The 19,688-nt window shown below is 42.8% G+C and overlaps 1 protein-coding gene across 9 annotated transcripts in view; it reads right to left on the bottom strand.

Moving 5' to 3' along the window:
• LOC132836584 (ryanodine receptor 1-like) overlaps positions 1–19,688 on the bottom strand; it is a 402,705-nt gene that overhangs the window by 203,497 nt on the left and 179,520 nt on the right. For all 9 annotated transcript variants that reach the window (XM_060855950.1, XM_060855954.1, XM_060855953.1 and 6 more), the window contains exons 39-41: positions 15,213–15,486; positions 9,723–9,837; positions 6,021–6,153 (exon numbers count right to left, since the gene is read on the bottom strand). In XM_060855950.1, the coding sequence (XP_060711933.1) occupies positions 6,021–6,153; positions 9,723–9,837; positions 15,213–15,486 (522 nt within the window). The remainder of the gene's footprint in view (positions 1–6,020; positions 6,154–9,722; positions 9,838–15,212; positions 15,487–19,688) is intronic.

Here is a 19,688-nt window from a genome sequence, read left to right as displayed (position 1 = left end):
ACCCACAAGATCTGTTCGACCGTCAGTCTATTTGTTTACTTATAGGAAACAACAGTGTTGTTAGACTTCCCATGCTGTAAGCCACATTGCTGTTTCTAGCTTTGAATTTTTGCAAGGGATCTTAACTAAAACTTTTCATATCCAGCAACAGCATGCTTTAAATCAACAAATTTCAACTTTTTCAAGAATTTCCATTGCTTACAAGACTTTAAAAGCATTCTCAAGCAGACATATTATCTCTTTGTAAATTGATAATACAATTAGTGTTTTACTATGGCATATTCTTAGGGAACAGTGGTGGTGTCTCCACCTCTGCGCCATGAGGCCTGGGCTCAAGTCCGACCTGCTCTGGAGGTGTGAAAAACATCTCTGAACAGAATGATTAGGAAAACACCAGTGGTGTGCTGTTTTGGTATCTTGCTACATCTAACTGGTTCTACTTACTATATAGCCTGTAAATAAATCTGACCAAGTCATTTTAACTATTTCAATTGTGTGGTTTTTTTTGTCTTTTACAAGGAAGAGGTAAAAGGTAAAGTTATCAGTCTCATCAGACTATTGGGCAGCTCCCTCAGAAGATAGGGATGACTGATAGTGGTTTAGAGGTGGGGAAGGAGAGTACTTCACGATAACCTCAGCTGGTGCAGGAATTGAACCTATACTGTTGGCATCACTCTGCATTGCAAACCTGCCAACCAACCAACTGACCTAAGAAGATGTGGTGACGATATCTATTAAACAAGTATTAAAAACCATTGGAGACAGTCTGAACTATAACAAGTAAATAATGATTACTCCAAATTAGGGTTAATAGGCTTGTGGGCAACAGATCAATATGAATTGTGGATAGGTTAATGGACAGATGGCAAGAAAGTAGAGAAATAAATCATATTTGAACCAGCATATTGCAATAAGTGGAGTGCTGCAAAGATAAGTGCAGTCTAAAATTCGTAAGTTAGGGGCCAGATATTCATTAAGAGCATGAGTATTATGAGCTGAATACTTTCCTGAGTCTACAATCCCATCTCAGACATCAAAGACCTTGCTCACCTTGTTTTCATACTGGGGCAGACATAGATTGGAATTGAGCCTGTTACCTAAGGAAGAGGGTATGGATGGAGAGTTGAGGGCTGAACAGAACTTGGCTGAAACAGAGGTAGGCAGCAGGTTAGGTTGGAAAGTTAGAAGTCCCAACTCCGTTTACTAGAACATCAAACTAGCTCTATTCACTTCAAACAACATTAAACTCTCCATCCCCTCAGCATCCAAGGAGCATGAGAACCCTTTTCCATGCCCTCTGAAGGCTTCCTTCTAAGCTTTATGCCCCCTTGCTGCCTTGAAAGTGCTTTCTGAAATGGTGAGGTAATTTCCACATATTGCCACCTCCATGGGCTGAGAAATACGGTAGGCGACGTTTAGGATTGAGGTGAGATTGCAGAATTGGGAGAATTCCCAAACCCTCAACCTCACCCCGAATCCCACCTACAAGATGAAAATCTGGCCTTACAAGTTCATCTGCTGAGGAGTTAGGGTGACAGTGAGAAATGGTAATCAGTTGTCTCCTAGAGGACTTAATTAAGGGCAATTTCCGAATTCCAGCTGAATAGCATACTCAGTACATCAGGAGGCATCTTAGCAACAAGGGGGGGTAAGCTTCAGTAAAGGTATACCTAGTACAAAGTTTACTTGAAAACCAATATAAAGCCCAGTGTAATTAACCCAACCCTTTTCTATAACGCTAAATATAGTTCAGTGAGATAGTCTTGCTGGAGAAATCATGTGATACAAAATAAATCAGATGAAGACACCTGACCGTAGAATACCCTACAAACCTGACTGGTTACAATGGGCCATTTGTGTAAAGGCTGGAAAAGCTATTACATTGCTAGAAAACAACACTGGCCATTAGGGAAGCATCCATGTTTGAAAGAGTTCGAAAAAGAAATTCAATCAGAATGTTAATATGGTCCAAAAATACAAGATCCACCCAAATTCTGGGTCTTAACCGGTGGCATAGTCAGCAGCGAAAAATGTTTTCTATAATTACAAAGGGATCTTGATCAAATAGGTAATGGGCTGAAAAAATGGTGGATGGAGTTCAATCCCGATAAATGCGAGGTATTGCATTTTGTTACGACAAACAAGGTTAGGGCTTCTACAATTAATGATAGGGCCTTGGGTAATGTTGTAGAACAGGGACCTAGGGGTTCAGGTGCATAATTCTTTTAAGTTTGTGTTATATATGGACAAGGTGGTTAAAAAAGGTGTTTGGCGTGCTTGCCTTCATTGCTCAGTCCTTTGAGTACAAGAATTAGGAAATCATGTTGAAGTTGTACAGGGTGAGGAGAAAGTGAGGACTGCAGATGCTGGAGATCAGAGCTGAAAATGTGTTACTGGAAAAGCACAGCAGGCCAGGCATCATCCAAGGAGCAGGAGAATCGACATTTCGGGCATAAGCCCTTCTTCAGGAATGAGGAAAGTGTGTCTAGCAGGCTAAGATAAAGGGTAGGGAGGAGGGACTTAGGGGAGGGACGTTGGAAATGCAATAGGTGGAAAGAGGTCAAGGTGAGGGTGATAGGCTGGAGTGGGGGTGGGGGCGGAGAGGTCTGGAAGAAGATTACAGGTTAGGAAGGTGGTGCTGAGTTCGAGGGATTTGACTGAGACAAGGTGGGGGGAGGGGAAATGAGGAAACTAGAGAAATTTGAGTTCATACTTTGTGGTTGGAGGGTTCCTAGGTGGAAGATGAGGCACTCTTCCTCCAGCCGTCGTGAGGCTATGGTCTGGCGATGGAGGAGTCCAAGGACCTTCATGTCCTTGGTGGAGTGGGAGGGGGAGTTGAAGTGTTGAGCCACGGGGTGGTTGGGTTGGTTGGTCCGGGTGTCCCAGAGGTGTTCTCTGAAACGTTCCGCAAGTAGGCGGCCTGTCTCCCCAGTATAGAGGAGGCCACATCGGGTGCAGTGGATGCAGTAAATGGTGTGTGTGGAAGTGCAGGTGAATTTGTGGCGGATATGGAAGGCCTTGGAGGGAAGTAAGGGGGGAGGTGTGGGCGCAAGTTTTGCATTTCTTGCAGTTGCAGGGGAAGGTGCCGGGAGTGGAGGTTGGGTTGGTGGGGGGTGTTGACCTGATGAGGAAGTCACGGAGGGAGTGGTCTTTTCGGAATGCTGATAGGGAAGGGGAGGGAAATATATCTCTGGTGGTGGGGTCTGTTTGGAGGTGGCGGAAATGACGACGGATGATATGATGTATATGGAGGTTGGTGGGGTGGTAGGTGAGGACCAATGGGGTTCTGTCCTGGTAGCGATTGGAGGGGCGGGACTCAAGGGCAGAGGAGCAGGAAGTGGAGGAGATGTGGTGGAGGGCATCGTCGATCACATTTGATTAGATTAGATTACTTACAGTGTGGAAACAGGCCCTTCGGCCCAACAAGTCCACACCGACCCTCCGAAGCGCAACCCACCCATACCCCTACATTTACCCCTTACCTAACACTACGGGCAATTTAGCATGGCCAATTCACCTGACCCGATCTTTGGACTGTGGGAGGAAACCGGAGCACCTGGAGGAAACCCACGCAGACACGGGAGAACGTGCAAACTCCACACAGTCAGTCGCCTGAGGTGGGAATTGAACCCAGGTCCCTGGCGCTGTGAGGCAGCAGCGCTAACCACTGTACCACCGTGCCACCCTATCTGGGGGGAAATTGCGGTATTTGAAGAAGGAGGCCATCTGGGTTGTACGGTATTGGAACTGGTCCTCCTGGGAGCAGATGCAGTGGAAACGAAGGAATTGGGAGTATGGGATGGCATTTTTACAGGGGGCAGGTTGGGAGGAGGTGTAATCTAGGTATCTGTGGGAGTCGGTTGGTTTATAGTAAATGTCTGTGTTGATTCGGTCGCCCGAGATAGAAATGGAAAGGTCTAGGAAGGGGAGGGAGGAGTCTGAGATGGTCCAGGTAAATTTGAAGTCGGGGTGGAAGGTTTTGGTAAGGTGGATGAACTGTTCAACCTCCTTGTGGGAGCACGAGGCAGCGCCGATACAGTCATTGATGTAGCGGAGGAAAAGGTGGGTGTGGTGCCAGTGTAGCTGCGGAAGATGGACTGTTCCACATATCTTACGAAGAGGCAGGCATAGCTGGGGCCCATGCAGGTGCCCATGGCTACTCCTTTGGTTTCGAGGAAGTGGGAGGATTGGAAAGAGAAGTTGTTCAGAGTGAGGACCAGTTCAGTCAGTCGAAGGAGGGTGTCAGTGGAAGGGTACTGGTTGGTACGGCGGGAAAGGAAGAAGCGGAGGGCTTTGAGTCCTTCGTGATGGGGGATAGAGGTGTACAGGGACTGGATGTCCATGGTGAAGATAAGGCGTTGGGGACCGGGGAAGTGAAAATCATGGAGGAGGTGGGGGGCATGGGTGGTGTTCCTAACGTAGGTGGGGAGTTCTTGGACTAAGGGGGACAGGGTCGTGTCGAGGTATGCAGAGAGGAGTCGGTGGGGCAGGAGCAGGCTGAGACAATGGGTCGGCCGGGGCAGTCAGGTTTGTGGATTTTGGGCAGGAGGTAGAAATGGGTGGTGTGGGGTTGAGGGACTATGAGGTTGGAGGCGGTGGATGGGAGATCCCCTGAAGTGATGAGGTTATGGATGGTCTGGGAGATGATGGTTTGGTGGTGGGAGGTGGGGTCATAGTCAAGGGGGCAGTAGGAGGTGTCCGCGAACTGGCATTTAGTCTCAGCGGTGTAAATCCGCGAGCTGGCGTTTAGCCTCAGCGGTGAAAATCCGCGAGCTGGTGTTTAGCCTCAGCGAGGCCTTTTTGGAATACTGTGTCTAGTTCTGGTCGCCCTGTTATAGGAAGGCTATTATTATGCTGGATCGGGTTCAGAAGAGACTTGCTAGGATTTTTCTGGGTAATAAAGGTTTGAGTTATAAAGAAAGGCTGGATAGACTGGGACGTTTTTCACTGGAACACAGGAGGTTGAGATCAAGGGTTTCAGCTCCACTTTCTTGGTATCTCCCTATATTCTTCAAGCTCCTGAGAGATATCCCAGTGTTAGACATAGATAATAGTAGAGTATCTTCTTGGAGAATCACAAAGATTCATAACATCTGAGTCCTAAACAACTGGCCTCTTGTCTTAAAACTATGTCCTCAACATTTACCAGTGCTATTCTACTTCCTAATATATTGTAGAAGCTCTTACTGCCTCTGTTTAAGTTTTTTGCACTCATTCTAATTTCTCCATTCTTCTAATCATCCACGCCAATTTCTAAACTTTCCCCAGCTCTGGTCTAACAACCTTATAGGAGTTTATAAAATAATGAGGGGTATAGATAGAGTCAGTGATAGTTGTCTTTTCCCTAGGATGGGGGATTTTAATACTAAGGGGCATACTTTTAAGGGGAGAGCTTTTTGGAGGGTTATGGGCCAGGTGCTGACAGGTGGGACGAGACTGGGTTGGGATATCTGGTTGGCATGGGTGAGTTGAATCAAAGGGTCCGTTTCTGTGCTGTACATCTCTATGACTTTACGATTCTATGACATGAGGGGCAAATCGTTTTCACAGAGGATGGTTCACATGTGGAATGAACTTCCTGAGCAAGTGGTGAATGTTGGTAATATTACAATGTTTAAAAGACATTTGGCTAAGTACAAGAATAGGAAAGGCTTGATGGGATATGGATTAGGAGTAGGCATGTGGGACCTACTTAGTTTGGGATTATGCTTGGCATGGATTGGTTTGACCAAAGGGTCTGATTTGGTGCTGTATGACTATGACCAAATGATATCAAAAAAAGTTTGAACAAAATTAGTTTCACGGATTTGTAGTTCAAAACGTTCCCAAAGGATGAAACAGAGTTATATGAAAAGACTAAATTTTCTGTAAAAAAAAATCACAATTGTAGTATCTAAAATTTGAATTTGCCAGTTAAATAAAATTTGAACATTTTCTGACATAAGATATGCCTGTGTACAAGACATTTTTCTACATACAACAGCAGCAGTCACCATTATCTTTCAGCACCAATTACTTACCAAGTCCAATGCCACTATTATCTAGTAGGTAGCTTAAATGATCAAACATAGCTCTCTGATTCTGTCGACTGATGCGACAGAAATAGCACAGGAATCGGCAGCAGTTTGTAACCATCCTGGGAAACCTTATCTCCTACAAAAAACAGGGTATACGGATTTCAGTGAAAGTTTAATGAGCAGATTTTATATTGATAGAAGTCACTTACATGCACATGCTGCTATCTTAATAAACATCCATTAAAAGTGAGGGACAATTGATTTTAACAATCATAGCTTTGGAGTAACAATAATGCCACTGATGCCCCTTTAAGTATAAATACAGAAGATTACATGGAACTATTCAAAGAATAGCAGGGAACTTTTAAATATTGTGCTGAATGCAATTATGCTTTACTTGACAACAACCAAAATATAGATAATTAGGTTATTAGACTTATTTGCTATTTATGGAACTATAACGTGCTTGAGTCATAACCAGTGGCCTGCATGTAGAGTAATTTGTGATATGGATGATCGACATAATTATTTTTCTCTTCTTTTTTCAACAAATAAAGCAGAAGAATGTAGTTGTAATTTGTACAGTGCATTTAATGCTATTCATCGAGTTTGTAAGGAGCAGCTATAGAAAAGAAGGAACACTTTTTCACAATTTGGCGCTCACATAAAAAGTGATACATGCAGGAAGCACACATTTGAGAAACACCCAGCACAAATACCTGATTTGAAGAATTATCAGTTGCCAGTTGGAAATGTCAAATGCCGCATGTCCTACAATATTATTTGTCAGGCCTCTGAACTTTCATATTTTATTAATACACTGTTTAAAAGTGGTGGATTCAACTGTGGCAATTCTTTTTTGAAGAGTTCTATCAGCAGTTGTAAATAGGCTTCCTGTACTCTCATTTTAAAACTTACTGTAGTTACAGAATCACAAAACCATTATCCAGTTGGGCAACAGTGATTTACTGATTAATACTCTAAAAAATTGGGTTAACCATTAAACAGCGCTGAAAAATGTGTTGCTGGAAAAGCGCAGCAGGTCAGGCAGCAAAGGAGCAGGAGAATCAATGTTTCGGGCATAAGCCCTTCTTCAGGAAGAAGAAGGGCTTATGCCCGAAACGTCAATTCTCCTGCTCCTTTGATGCTGCCTGACCTGCTGTGCTTTTCCAGCAATACATTTTTCAGCTCTGATCTCCAGCATCTGCAGTCCTCACTTTCTCCTCCTTAACCATTAAACAGGACAAGAACTAAAATAAAACCAAGAGAATTCAAGTGAGCAGGAAAATTAAAGAAGGGACTATAGAGATTAGAATATGCAATAAAATTAGACAATGCAATAAAAAGAATAAAAGCGATGTATAATTGATTTTCAAAGGTTTGCACTGCATTCTCATGAATGTTTCATATTGCTTGCATTTTGCACAATTTTATAACATCTCCAAATCTGCTGACAGAATTAAAGGTGCTGGTTTTAGATCACAAAATTATGAAATTATATTTCAGAACTCCAGTGCACTGACACTTTATGTGTTCATTCAAATTTCCTCCCATTTGTTTTTGTGAGGACCTTGAACTATTTGAAATAAGCTGGTAAATTGTCAATGGCTTAGTTCATGGCCTGTTGGCAGTAATGTTATTGCAGGGTAAGAGTGCTATGATGCGAGAGCAGGGAGAAGGTTGTATGTGACTATGAAAAAGATTTGAAAACAGTGTTATCAGCAATATTTAAAATGGAGGAAAGTATTTCTAATTTGGATCAATGTGAACTCAGTGCCCTCAGAAAGTCATAAACATCTGGTGGCAGCCTCTGGTCACAAACTTAAAACAAACATTAAATACTGCAATCATAAAAGTAAAATAAAGCAGATGCAAATTTGTAATAAAGTGATGGCAATGTAACCAGTAATTGTTGTGAAAAGCCGTCCTATTCACCAGGGAAAAAGTGAGGACTGCAGATGCTGGAGATCAGAGCTTAAAAATGTGTTGCTGGAAAAGCGCAGCAGGTCAGGCAGCATCAAAGGAACAGGAGAATCAACTTTTCGGGCATAAGCTCCTCTTCAGGAATAAGGAGGGTGTGCCAAGCAGGCGAAGATAAAAGGGAGGAGGGACTTGGGGGAGGGGCGCAGCTACACTGGCACCAACCCCCACCTTTTCCTCCGCTACATCGATGACTGTATCGGCGCTACCTCGTGCTCCCACAAGGAAGTTGAGCAGTTCATCCACTTTACTAACACCTTCCATCCCGACCTCAAATTTACCTGGACCGTCTCAGACTCCTCCCTCCCCTTCCTAGACCTCTCCATTTCTATCTTGGACAACCAACTCAACACGGACGTTTACTATAAACCGACTGACTCCCACAGCTACCTAGATTATACCTCCTCCCACCCTGCCCCCTGTAAAAATGCCATCCCATATTCCCAATTCCTTCGCCTTCGCCGCATCTGCTCCCAGGAGGACAAATTCCAATATCGAACAACCCAGATGGCCTCCTTCTTCAAAGACCGCAATTTCCCCTCAGACGTGGTTGACAATGCTCTTCCACTTCCCGCTCCTCCGTCCTTGAACTCTGCCCCTCCAACTGCCACCAGGACAGAACCCCATTGATCCTCACTTACCACCCCACCAACCTCCAGATACATTATATCATCCTTCATCATTTCCACCACCTCCAACCAGACCCCACCACCAAGGATATATTTCCCTCCCCACCCCTATCAGCGTTCCGGAAAGACCACTCCCTCCGCGACTCCCTCGTCAGATCCACACCCCCCACCAACCCAACCTCCACTCCTGGCACCTTCCCCTGCAACTGCAAGAAATGCAAAACTTGCGCCCACACCTCCCACCTCACTTCCCTCTAAGGCCCCAAGGGATCCTTCCATATCCATCAGAAATTCACCTGCACTTCCACACACATCATTTACTGCATCCGTTGCACCCGATGTGGCCTCCTATACATTGGGGAGACAGGCCACCTACTTGCGGAACGTTTCAGAGAAACTCTGGGACACCCGCACAAACCAACCCAACCGCCCCGTGGCTGAACACTTTAACTCCCCCTCCCACTCCCCCAAGGACGTGCAGGTCCTCGGCTTCCTCCATCGCTAGACCATAGCAACACAATGCCTGGAGGAAGAGCGCCTCATCTTCTGCCTAGGAACCCTCCAACCACAAGGGATGAATGCAGATTTCTCCAGCTTTCTCATTTCCCCTCCCCCCACCTTTTCTCAGTCCCAACCCTCAGACTCAGCACCGCCCTCTTGACCTGCAATCTTCTTCCCGACCTCTCCGCCCCCACCCTCTCTCCGGCCTATCACCCTCACCTTCACCTCCTTCCACCTATTGTATTCCAAACGCCCCTCCCCCAAGTCCCACCTCCCTAACTTTTAATTAGCCTGCTTGGCACACCCTCCTCGTTCCTGAAGAAGGACTTATGCCCGAAACGTCGATTCTCCGGTTCCTTTGATGCTGCCTGACCTGCTGCGCTTTTCCAGCAATGCATCCTATTCACCAGCACTCTTTAGGAAAAGAAATCTGCCATCTTAACCTGGTCTGGTCTACATGTGACTCCAAGCCCATAGCAATATGAATGACTCTAATTGCCTATTAAGTATAGTTAAGTACTGGCCTAGTGAGTAACACTCACATCCCATGAATGAATAATAATGAAGAATTACAGAATTTAATATGTGTGGATACCTTCGAATCACCACCTCCCAACACGTTCACCATTACTTCCATTACAGTTTCATGCATGCCCAAAGCACGCATTAAGTTGGGATGTTGATAGAAGACTTTATTGTTCATAATGTTTCTGCAAAGTCAAAGATAAAATTTTACTAAACAAATTGCAGTGTTACATGAATAATGAACAGCATCAGTTCTTACGAAAATAGCTGCAGAAGTGGGTTGATTTCAGAAATCATAGAACATAGAACAGTTCAGCACAGAACAGGCCCTTCAGCCCACAATGTTGTGCCAACTACTGATCCTCATGTATGCACCCTCAAATGTCTGTGACCATATGCATGTCCAGTAGTCTCTTAAATGTCCCCAATGACCTTGCTTCCACAACTGCTGCTGGCAACATATTCCATGCTCTCACAACTCTCTGTGTAAAGAACTCGCCTCTAACATCCCCTCTATACTTTCCTCCAACCAACTTAAAACTATGACCCCTCGTGTTAGTCATTTCTGCCCTGGGAAATAGTCTCTGGCTATCGACTCTATCCATGCCTCTCATTATCCTGTATACCTCATGGCAGACAAAGGTTGTAAATGCATGACTATGTTGGTCAGAGTTGGCAGGGGATTTGATGGAAAGAAAAACATGCAAATTTACTTTAAGGAAAAGCTGCTGCACATCTGACATTCATTCAACCCCAGCTGGAATCCAATTCCAGGCACTACACTTTACATAGTTTTGGGGAGCATATAGTAGAAATTTGTTGGAATAGATTCCAGGCTTGAGGAAACACTAGAGAAACTCATTTGTTTTTTCTACAATGGAGAAGGGTAGATAAGATTTCATAAAGACCTTTAAATTCATTAAGGATTTAAACAAAGTAAAATAAAATGAACAATAAACAAAAACTGTGGACGCTGAAAATCGGAAACAAAATCAGAAATTGCTGGAGAAACTCAGCAGGTCTGGTTAACATTTCAGAACAGTTCTGAAGAAAGGTCACTGGATCCAAAACATTTATCTCTGTTTTCTCTCCATAGATGCTGACAGATTTGCTGAGTTTCTCTAGCAATTTCTGTTCTTGTTTAAAATAAGGTTAAACTCTTTCTGCTGAGTGAAAATTTGATAACAAAAAGCCACAAACCTAAGGTGACTGGCAAGAGAGCCAGAGGTAACACGAGGTGAAACTTTTCTATTTTTTTCTTTTTCACATCCAGAAGTGTTTTATTTTTCCATCACAAAATCAGCGTGGTTTCTTTCTTCTATGAATCACCATCAGTAAAACACTCGCCTTTCCAAATGAATACTTTGCATGCAAAGCCCATTAATAATAATACAAACCATCAAAGGTAAGGGAGGGCTGGGGTAGGGAATGGCTAAATTAAAATGGCATTAGAAAGGGAAATAATTCCCCTCCAATGGCTGCCTCTCTCTAAAGGCATTAAGAGTACTGGTAGACAATGTGTGCTCCATCTCCAAGGACACCTGGGTACAAAATTAGCCGCAGAAGAGGGGTACATATCTGCAGATGTGACCACCTCCACAGCCCAGAAACTAGACCTGTTAATAGCCAACTTGGCCAGGCCAAGGAGCAGAACCATAAGGAAGGCCTATGATTTGCCCACATCCCTCCACACCAGACACCCAATGATCAGGAGGTGGGGCTGAAGCCCAACCACAAGCACAAGAGAAGATTTTTTTAAATAACTAAAAAGGGGCTGCAATCAACAACAACCAGTATATATATAATCCCAAACTCCACAGCTCCACAAAATAAACAAGCGGGCTAGAAATCCAAGGACCATGGCAAACTATGGTTATATAGGTCTGCTTTGTAAAACACTCTTCGCCCCATATCCTTAGGAAAGTGGGGGGACTCCTGCAAGGCCAAGCCTTCACTGAGGATCCATGCCAGGCTGTGTTTGGGTGGTGGATGAAGAAAGCAAAATGGATGGTGTGAGGCAGCAGTCTGTACAAAAAGTACCTCCACAACAGTTGGAAGGATACATAGAGCAATCTCACGGGGCGGTTAAGGTTCCTGAGTTGGGCTATCGAGGGAGGTTCAGGAACCTAGGGCTGATATGAAATACCATCCAAGTAGGAGTACACACAGACAGGATCCCACTGCACAGCTGAGCACCCTCCAACTGGTGCACGTCAGACCCAAGCACTGCTGCTTTCAGGTAACAGATGGCATTGGCCTTAAGCTGGACATCCACTGCTACCATTTGCTAATGCCTGCATCAACATTCAGCCCAGGCCTCTACCACCTCGCAATTCCCTGACTCTGGTCACTCTCTCAGCCACAGACCACCCTTCAGCCAGCCGCTAGGACCTGTGATAATGCAGGAGTGAATTTGAACAGCAGTTACTCCTGACCTAGTGAGTTGACCATGTTCCAGACATCAATCAGGTCCCAGTAAAATAAAAGGGCCATATCCGGTGGGAAACCCAAAGACCCTCGCAGTCTATGACCAGAGGCTATGAGCATGTCATAATTGAGGTCATGCACCTGATGGAAGAAATACATTGTCAACGTGCACCACGTAGGAGGTGGTTTGTGGAAAATGATCTCTGCAGGGTCCAAAGGCTGGGAAATCACCACCTCGATGCAGAGGCACACCGGCGACTGACTGCCCTTCTTATCTGGGAGACCCAAAATTTTGTAACAACCCAGTGCATCTCCTTGTCCCAGAAGAAGTGAATCAGCTTCTTTTGAAGTTTTGTGACAAAACCAGGAGGAGGTCAAATAGACCAGTTGGTACCATAGCATGGAGGCCATCAGCTAGTTTATGATCAGCAATCAACTCCTGTAAGATAGCACTTGGACCAGTCCTGTCCAGCAACCAAGGCAAGCTAAGACTGGCCTCCAGATTCTGTCAATTCTCCAGTGAGGATTCCGATAGAGCGGATGGGTAATGCTCCAGTTGAACCCCGGTAATGTCTTTGGCAAGGAATCCATTTGATGTGGACTGACCAGAACTTTGGACTATTTGGCCCAGATGATCCTGGTGGAAGATCAGTTGGGCTAAAACAGACCCCCATTTGGCCAAGTACCCTCCTGGCACTCGTACATCCACCCCAGGTCAGCCGCGTCAATGAACAAGGGATACATTGTCAGTATAGATTCTTTACTCAGCGGGTTGTGAGTTCATGGAATGCCCTGCCAGTAGCAGTGGTGAACTCTCCCTCTTTATGGTCATTTAAGCGGGCATTGGATAAGCATATGGAGGTTGTTGGGCTAGTGTAGGTTAGGTAGACTTTGGTCGGCGCAACATCGAGGGCCGAAGGGCCTGTACTGCGCTGTATTGTTCTATGTTCTATGTTCTATAAGCTGAAAGATCACCCTGTGCCCAGACCACACAAAGCTACTCCTGAGAATCTCCTCAGCAAGAGGTACAGAAAAGGTCCATGCACAGGGAATACAGCTGGCTAGACAACTGTAAAGCACTCGAGTAAAATGTGAGGTCCGCAGATGCTGGAGATCAGAGCTGGAAATGTGTTGCTGGTTAAAGCACAGCAGGTCAGGCAGCACGCAAGGAACAGGAAATTCGACGTTTCCGGCCAGAGCCCTTCATCAGGATGAAGGGCTCTGGCCCGAAACGTCGAATTTCCTGTTCCTTGGATGTTGCCTGACCTGCTGTGCTTTAACCAGCAACACATTTCCAACTGTAAAGCACTCCTCTGTCAAAGTGAAGGGGCACCATCAGGGACCAGTTAACTTTAACAGGCACTCTGCAGCAGTGTACAGATGTTGGATCCAGGTGACAAACTGCATCCTGAACCAGAATGTTTGCAGAGTTCTGACTAGACACTTGTGATCAACCCTGTTGACTGCCTTCTTCTAATCAAGGGACAGGAGAGCACTTGACAGACCCGTCCTCTGGGAAATACGAATCAAGCCCCTGACCAGACATGAGCATGGATCCTTCAGGCTGGGACTGCAGAGGTTGGTTGGGTAGCTCATGTGGTCCACCATGGATCAAGATGAGATGACAACTTTTCTATGCACTTTCAAAAAGATATTATAATATTCAAAGAAGAACAAAATGCAGGAATACAGGAAAAGATCAGGACAGAATGGAGAACTAGACAGCTTTATGAAAGAGTCATGCAGACTCAAGCGGTCAAATGATCTTCTTCTGTGCAATGTTAGTTTATGATCTAATTCTATTGTTTTTTAATTTTCTACTACCAGTCATATTTCCTAATATCCAAGAATCCTATCGTTGTTAGGAAAAAATTAAATGCATAGAAAATTGGAGACACAAAGTCTCTAAAAAGATTTTACTGATCAAGCACCTCTTAAATGGAATCCTCTCTGCATTAAAATTCAATGTGGCACTCAGGGTTCTGATTTTAAATACTTATCTTCAAACCTGTCCATAATACACCTGCTTTGGAAACTAAAATTGTCTCTATTGAATTTTCAAATAAATACTCATCAAGGTTCAGATGTAAATTTAATTTATGTATTCAGCAATAAAGAAATAAAAGGATTTGTAAAGGAATACCACAAGCATTATTACGTGTATTTAATAATTAATTACTACATGGCAGAGTGCTGGAGCACAAGCAGACCAGCGAATTTAATATTAGCTGTAAGAAAATGTAGAAAACTAAAAATCTAGAAACAAAAAAAATTTCAGAATAAACATTCAGAACGGATTTTGAAAGTAAAAGTCTCGATTGACTAACTTCATGGAATTTTTTTAACCAGTTCCAGAGAATTTACAATGGTAAAGAGACCGATGGATTAGATCTAAATTTTCAATAGATTTGGGTACACCAGTGAGTAAGCTAATGAAGAAAGTCAGTGAATGCAGAGTCAGGGAACCATCAGCATAACTATGTAGTAAGGCAGAGATCAAAACAAAGGTGAAGAGTAGCCAATATGGGAAATGATGTTCCATTGAGATCTGTGTTGGATTCACTGCTGTTCATCGCTTTTATTAACAATTCAGACTCTGAAATAAGTAATACCTTCTTTTTAAATTTATAGGAATGGAGGCAGACTCCAACCATGTACAAGAGGGCAGTAATAAACCTTCTGAACAGACCTATAATTGGTAAAATAATTTCCATATGGGAATTTTCACATTTTGGAAGAAATAGTTTACATATTGCTTGGTTAATAGCCAAATAAATAGAATGCAGGAGCAAAGACATCTGGGAGTACAATGTGGAAATTGCTAAAGATAGTGGTTATGGTTAATCAAGTCAAAAGACAACCAATCATTGAGTTTATTTCTATCCAAAAGTGAGTGGAAACTGCTAAATTTTGACCTTGCCAATGACACTTGGAGTACTGTATGCAGTTATTTCCACCATATAATTTTTTTTAAAAAAGGAGAGTCTGCAAAAATGTTTTATAAGGATGATACAAAAATGGTAAACCTATATCTCTTAGAAAAAAATAAGGTCCAAGGACTGCTTGGGCTAAATGAACATGCTGCACAGAAATAGATCAATAAAATGTGATGTACCAATTTCTTAATACATACCCAATGCTCTGAATCATGAGCCTCTCTTCCTCTGGACCCATTTGGACAATGAGCAATGAACGGATCTGGCCCAGGCATTCTAGCAAATTCATCGTGTCCTCGACAGATGTAGCATTAATGATGTATGCCTTAGGCATTGCGCGGATAAGCTCACCAACACCATCATACTGTCTGTGCAGCAAGCTGAACATCAAACGCACGAGTTCTGGATTCTGGATGAAAGCTTCTTGGGCCCAATGCACGACTGTATGAGAGATCAACTCCTGCAGTGTACCTTTAGCAGAAAGTAACAAGCTCTCCATAAATATGATGACATTTAAATATATAGAAAACTCTATCTTTTCAGGAAGCTTATGAAAACAGCATTTTCTACAGAAAAGCAAAGTTTTTCCTTGCTTGATACTATAATCTCCAAAATTACAATGTTAGCAGTTTCATATTTGCATTAGCAGTGGCAAAGGCTGATGTCATTAACAATGAGCAAGTCAGTCCTTTCCACAAATCGCAATATTTCTTTCAACCACCTAACATCATGATTTTAAAGTATCACCATAGCTGCAAAATTTATATATGTGGATTACTGTAGCATGTATCCTAATGCTTTAAAAAAATGAATAACAAGTTCCCAGATATGCCTATCATCACAAGGGGATGCTCATACCTAATTGCCTTTGAATTGTTGGTGGTGAGCTGCCTTTTGATCTGATGCAATCCATATAGTGCAGCTCCATACATGTATCTCTGGTAGCAAGGGACTGAAGCAGCACACCAAGTCAACAAACGCTTACTTCTGGTCAGACCTGTCTTTGTGAACAGGAAGATTTCAAAGTACCAGCAAAACTGCACAGAATGTGTGTGGATTACTGTAGCACGCCAACTAACTGTTGAACAGAATGGGTAACATATTCCTAGATCTGTTCAGTTTAGCAGATATTGGACGCATAATCTTCAGGGAAAGCTCTATGATTAAATAAACCTTTCAGGAATGATAGAGGCTACAAGAACAAATATAAAAAACAAAAAAGGCAAATATTTGCAGGGGTTTAAATTCTGATTGGCTCATTTTGTCTCAGCAACATTGATGCAAGATTCAGTAACTACATTCTTTTAAACTATCATATTTAGTTTTAAAACTAAAATTGAATGTTTTTGGTATTGGATACTGTAATTAATTCCCTTACAAGTTCCATCCTAATCTTAGTAGAAAGGTTTAAAATGCTCATGGGATTACACCAGGAAAATACCAGGTAAATTTTATTTATAATTTGTGTTATTTGTCTCAAAAACTTAGGTAAATTTGTTAGATATGACTCTTATTCATTACAAATTCATGCTGGCTTTTTAAAAATCAGTTCATATTTGTCAAGATTCCGAGTCACGCAATGCATTAAAACAATGATGACGACGTCAGCTTGTACAAGGGAGCATAACTACAACTTGAGGGGTGATAGATTTAAGACAGATGTCAGAGGCAGGTTCTTTACTCAGAGAATGGTAAGGGCATGGAATACCCTTGCTGCTAATGGAGTTAACTCAGCCACATTAGGGAGATTTAAACAATCCTTGGATAAGCACATGGATGTAGATGAGATTGTGCAGGGGGATGAGCTTAGAACAGTTCACAGGTCGGCACAACATTGAGGGCCGAAGGGCCTGATCTGCACTTATTGTTCTGTGTTCTATGTTCTAAATACTGGAAGCCATGGGCACAAAGCAATTCAGCATTGCGATCGCTACACCCATTTGAACCCTATTTAGTTCATGGTCCCATAATTTCAGTTAAATCCCATTCTATTATTTACTATTTTAAAAATTATAATCCTGAACCAAAATTAAATGATCTGTTTGTGTATGTCACAAATGTAATAACAGATCAGATCTGTCTCATTCATTAATACAAGTTTCACATAAACACAGAAAACAACGATGCTGACAGCTGAAGTACTGCGCAGTTCGAACTGTCTAGTGCCTACTAGTTAAAGCATCGTACAAATCAGTTTACCATAGATGGACTCCTAGTGACTGAGCCTTTGAACTATTTTTTAACCACTAGATTGTCAGAAGCAGCTGCAACTTGACCTCTGTGTAGAGGGCTTTTGAAGCGGTACATTAAGTCGAGGTAAGTTTTCTATAACATTTTACATGGTGCCACTATGTTAGCCTTGCCTTGCAGTTCCAGCAGCTGCCAGTCTTCATCATACACACAACAGCTGCAAGGACAGTAAACATATAGGGAATGACGTTCATACACAGTCTGCAGACTGAGATGTCAACTGGCAATGATAGCCTGGTGAGATTCACAGGGTGTATGAGGTGCTTTCTGGAACTACTAAGAAGTAAAGATTTCAAAAATGAACAAGTCAATTCCCAAAAGAACAGGAGTTAACTCCTGTTGTAGCTGGGATAGGAGTTATCTGATGACATTAACAGGAGCCATTTTCACATTTACATAAAGGATTGTGAGCAAATTTCTAAACAAAAGTTGGATCATAAATATTCAGGATTGAATATAAATACAGGATGAAATTCCAAACTGATACAATTTTGGTTAGTTAGATACAGTGGAATAAAGTCGACACATTTCCACAATTCACTGTAGATTTTTTTGTAAACAGCTAACCTTCAGAACATAGCAAAACAAGTTACATATAATATTTTTCTACTGCTCATGTATTAATGATGTCCAAAGAAATTCTTCCAATTCCAGCGCACTGTTCAAGTCCTACCTGCTCCAGATACCTGAACAAGTTATCAAAAAATATCAAAAAAGGACGGACAGATGGAATGTATGTATGGAAGGAGCTGGGAAACTGGGTAGTTAATAAACACTCTTCACAAAGGAAATTGTCTTGGTTTCTGGCTCACTGACAGATTTGGATCTGAACTGAATTTCTTCCTGAGCCCTGCACATTCTTCCTTTTCAGTTGGTAATTTCCTTATTAAGCACCTCAGGTGGCATGGGGGCTCAGTGGTTAGCACTGCTACCTTACAGCGTCAGGGACCCGGGTTCAATTCCAGCCCGGGCGACTGTTTGTGTGGAGTTGTGCATTCTCTGTCTGTGTCTGTGTGGGCTTCCTCCAGGTGCTCCTCCAGGGAATTGGCCATGCTAAATTGTCCATAGAGTTCAGGGATGTGTAAGTTAGGTGCATTAGTTAAGTGTACATTAATAGGGTTGGGGAATGGGTCTAGGTGGATTACTCTTCAGAGGGTCAGTGTGGGCTTGTTGGGCCAAAGAGCCTGCTTCCACACTGTAGAGATTCTCTGATGGAAAAACAGATGAAATTATTTGCCCAATTGCAGTTTAGGATCAGCAGAATTTTCCTAGTGAACCACAGACAATTCTTGGTACTAATATCAAGAGGGAAGTGAAGAGGCCACCGGGGTGCATGATAGTGGTGTGAGGTGGGTTAGAAAACACCAAGCTCAGTGATGAGGAATTCCTGCGGACATCAAAAATAGGGCTTCATTTAAATAACCAAGTGTAGTTTGCTATCAGCCAAATTGACAATCCAGGCAAGAGAATGGATAGCAGAAGTTATTGGAGCGTATAGCTGTGATAGAGAGAGAGAGAGAGAGAGAGAGATAGAGAGAGAGACAGACAGACAGACAGAGAGAGAGATAGGTAGGGTGAGAGAATCCAATTCAAGGCATGTCTAGAGTTCCCTTTTGACATTTCTTTGAGCAGCATTCTTGCTAGCCTCAAGGAAATCTGGAAGATAAAATTCAAAAACTGCCTTCTGGGATTCTACTGACCAAGAAGGGCAAAAGTGCCCTCCTGGCATCACTCTCAAATCTCAAAGTATAACAGCAACTGTAGTCCTGAAATGCACATAGCCTGCATATTTCAAGTCAGACCCCACTTCTTGCTGTGAATATCTTACTCAAAAGATTAGAATAATATGATAGGGAGAAAGTGGATCAACAAGAGGATATAACTTACTCCTTTTCCTCTCACTATCTTCGCCTACCCGGTTTTTACCATGTTTGTATGAGCAAAGAGGAGAGGGCAAAAGTTGGAGGGAAGAGAAGAACAAAGTGAGAGAAAGGGAGAATGTTAAAATTTGTGCCCTTTTTTATTTTAAAGCTTGCATTCATTGGAATAAATCTCTAAATGAACAACTTACTGGCCTTATTACACAAGTGCCTCTCTGAACTGAACACTAACAGGGAAGAAAGTATACAAACTTCAATATTTGCACTTTGAACAGCCTTCACCAAGTTTTCATTGCAGCACTCAGTTTAATTTGGGTTACAAATATCAGACAAAAATTATAATTTAGAATTAACCCGCCGATTTCGCTGCTCGTTGGATGCTGCCTGAACTGCCGTGCTCTTCCAGCACCACTGATCCAGAATCTTGTTGATCTCTGATCAGTTCTTCAAGTTGTTTGCATTAAAAGTTCAAACCACAAGAACATAAAAATTCTCATAAAAGCACCATCTAGAAAAGTTAACAGATATTTTGGTTCTTAGTAG

The sequence above is a fragment of the Hemiscyllium ocellatum genome, chromosome 47 (genome assembly GCF_020745735.1).
Source record: "Hemiscyllium ocellatum isolate sHemOce1 chromosome 47, sHemOce1.pat.X.cur, whole genome shotgun sequence".
In the NCBI taxonomy this organism is placed as follows: Eukaryota; Metazoa; Chordata; class Chondrichthyes; order Orectolobiformes; family Hemiscylliidae; genus Hemiscyllium; species Hemiscyllium ocellatum.
This window is presented reverse-complemented; position numbering and strand designations above follow the sequence as displayed.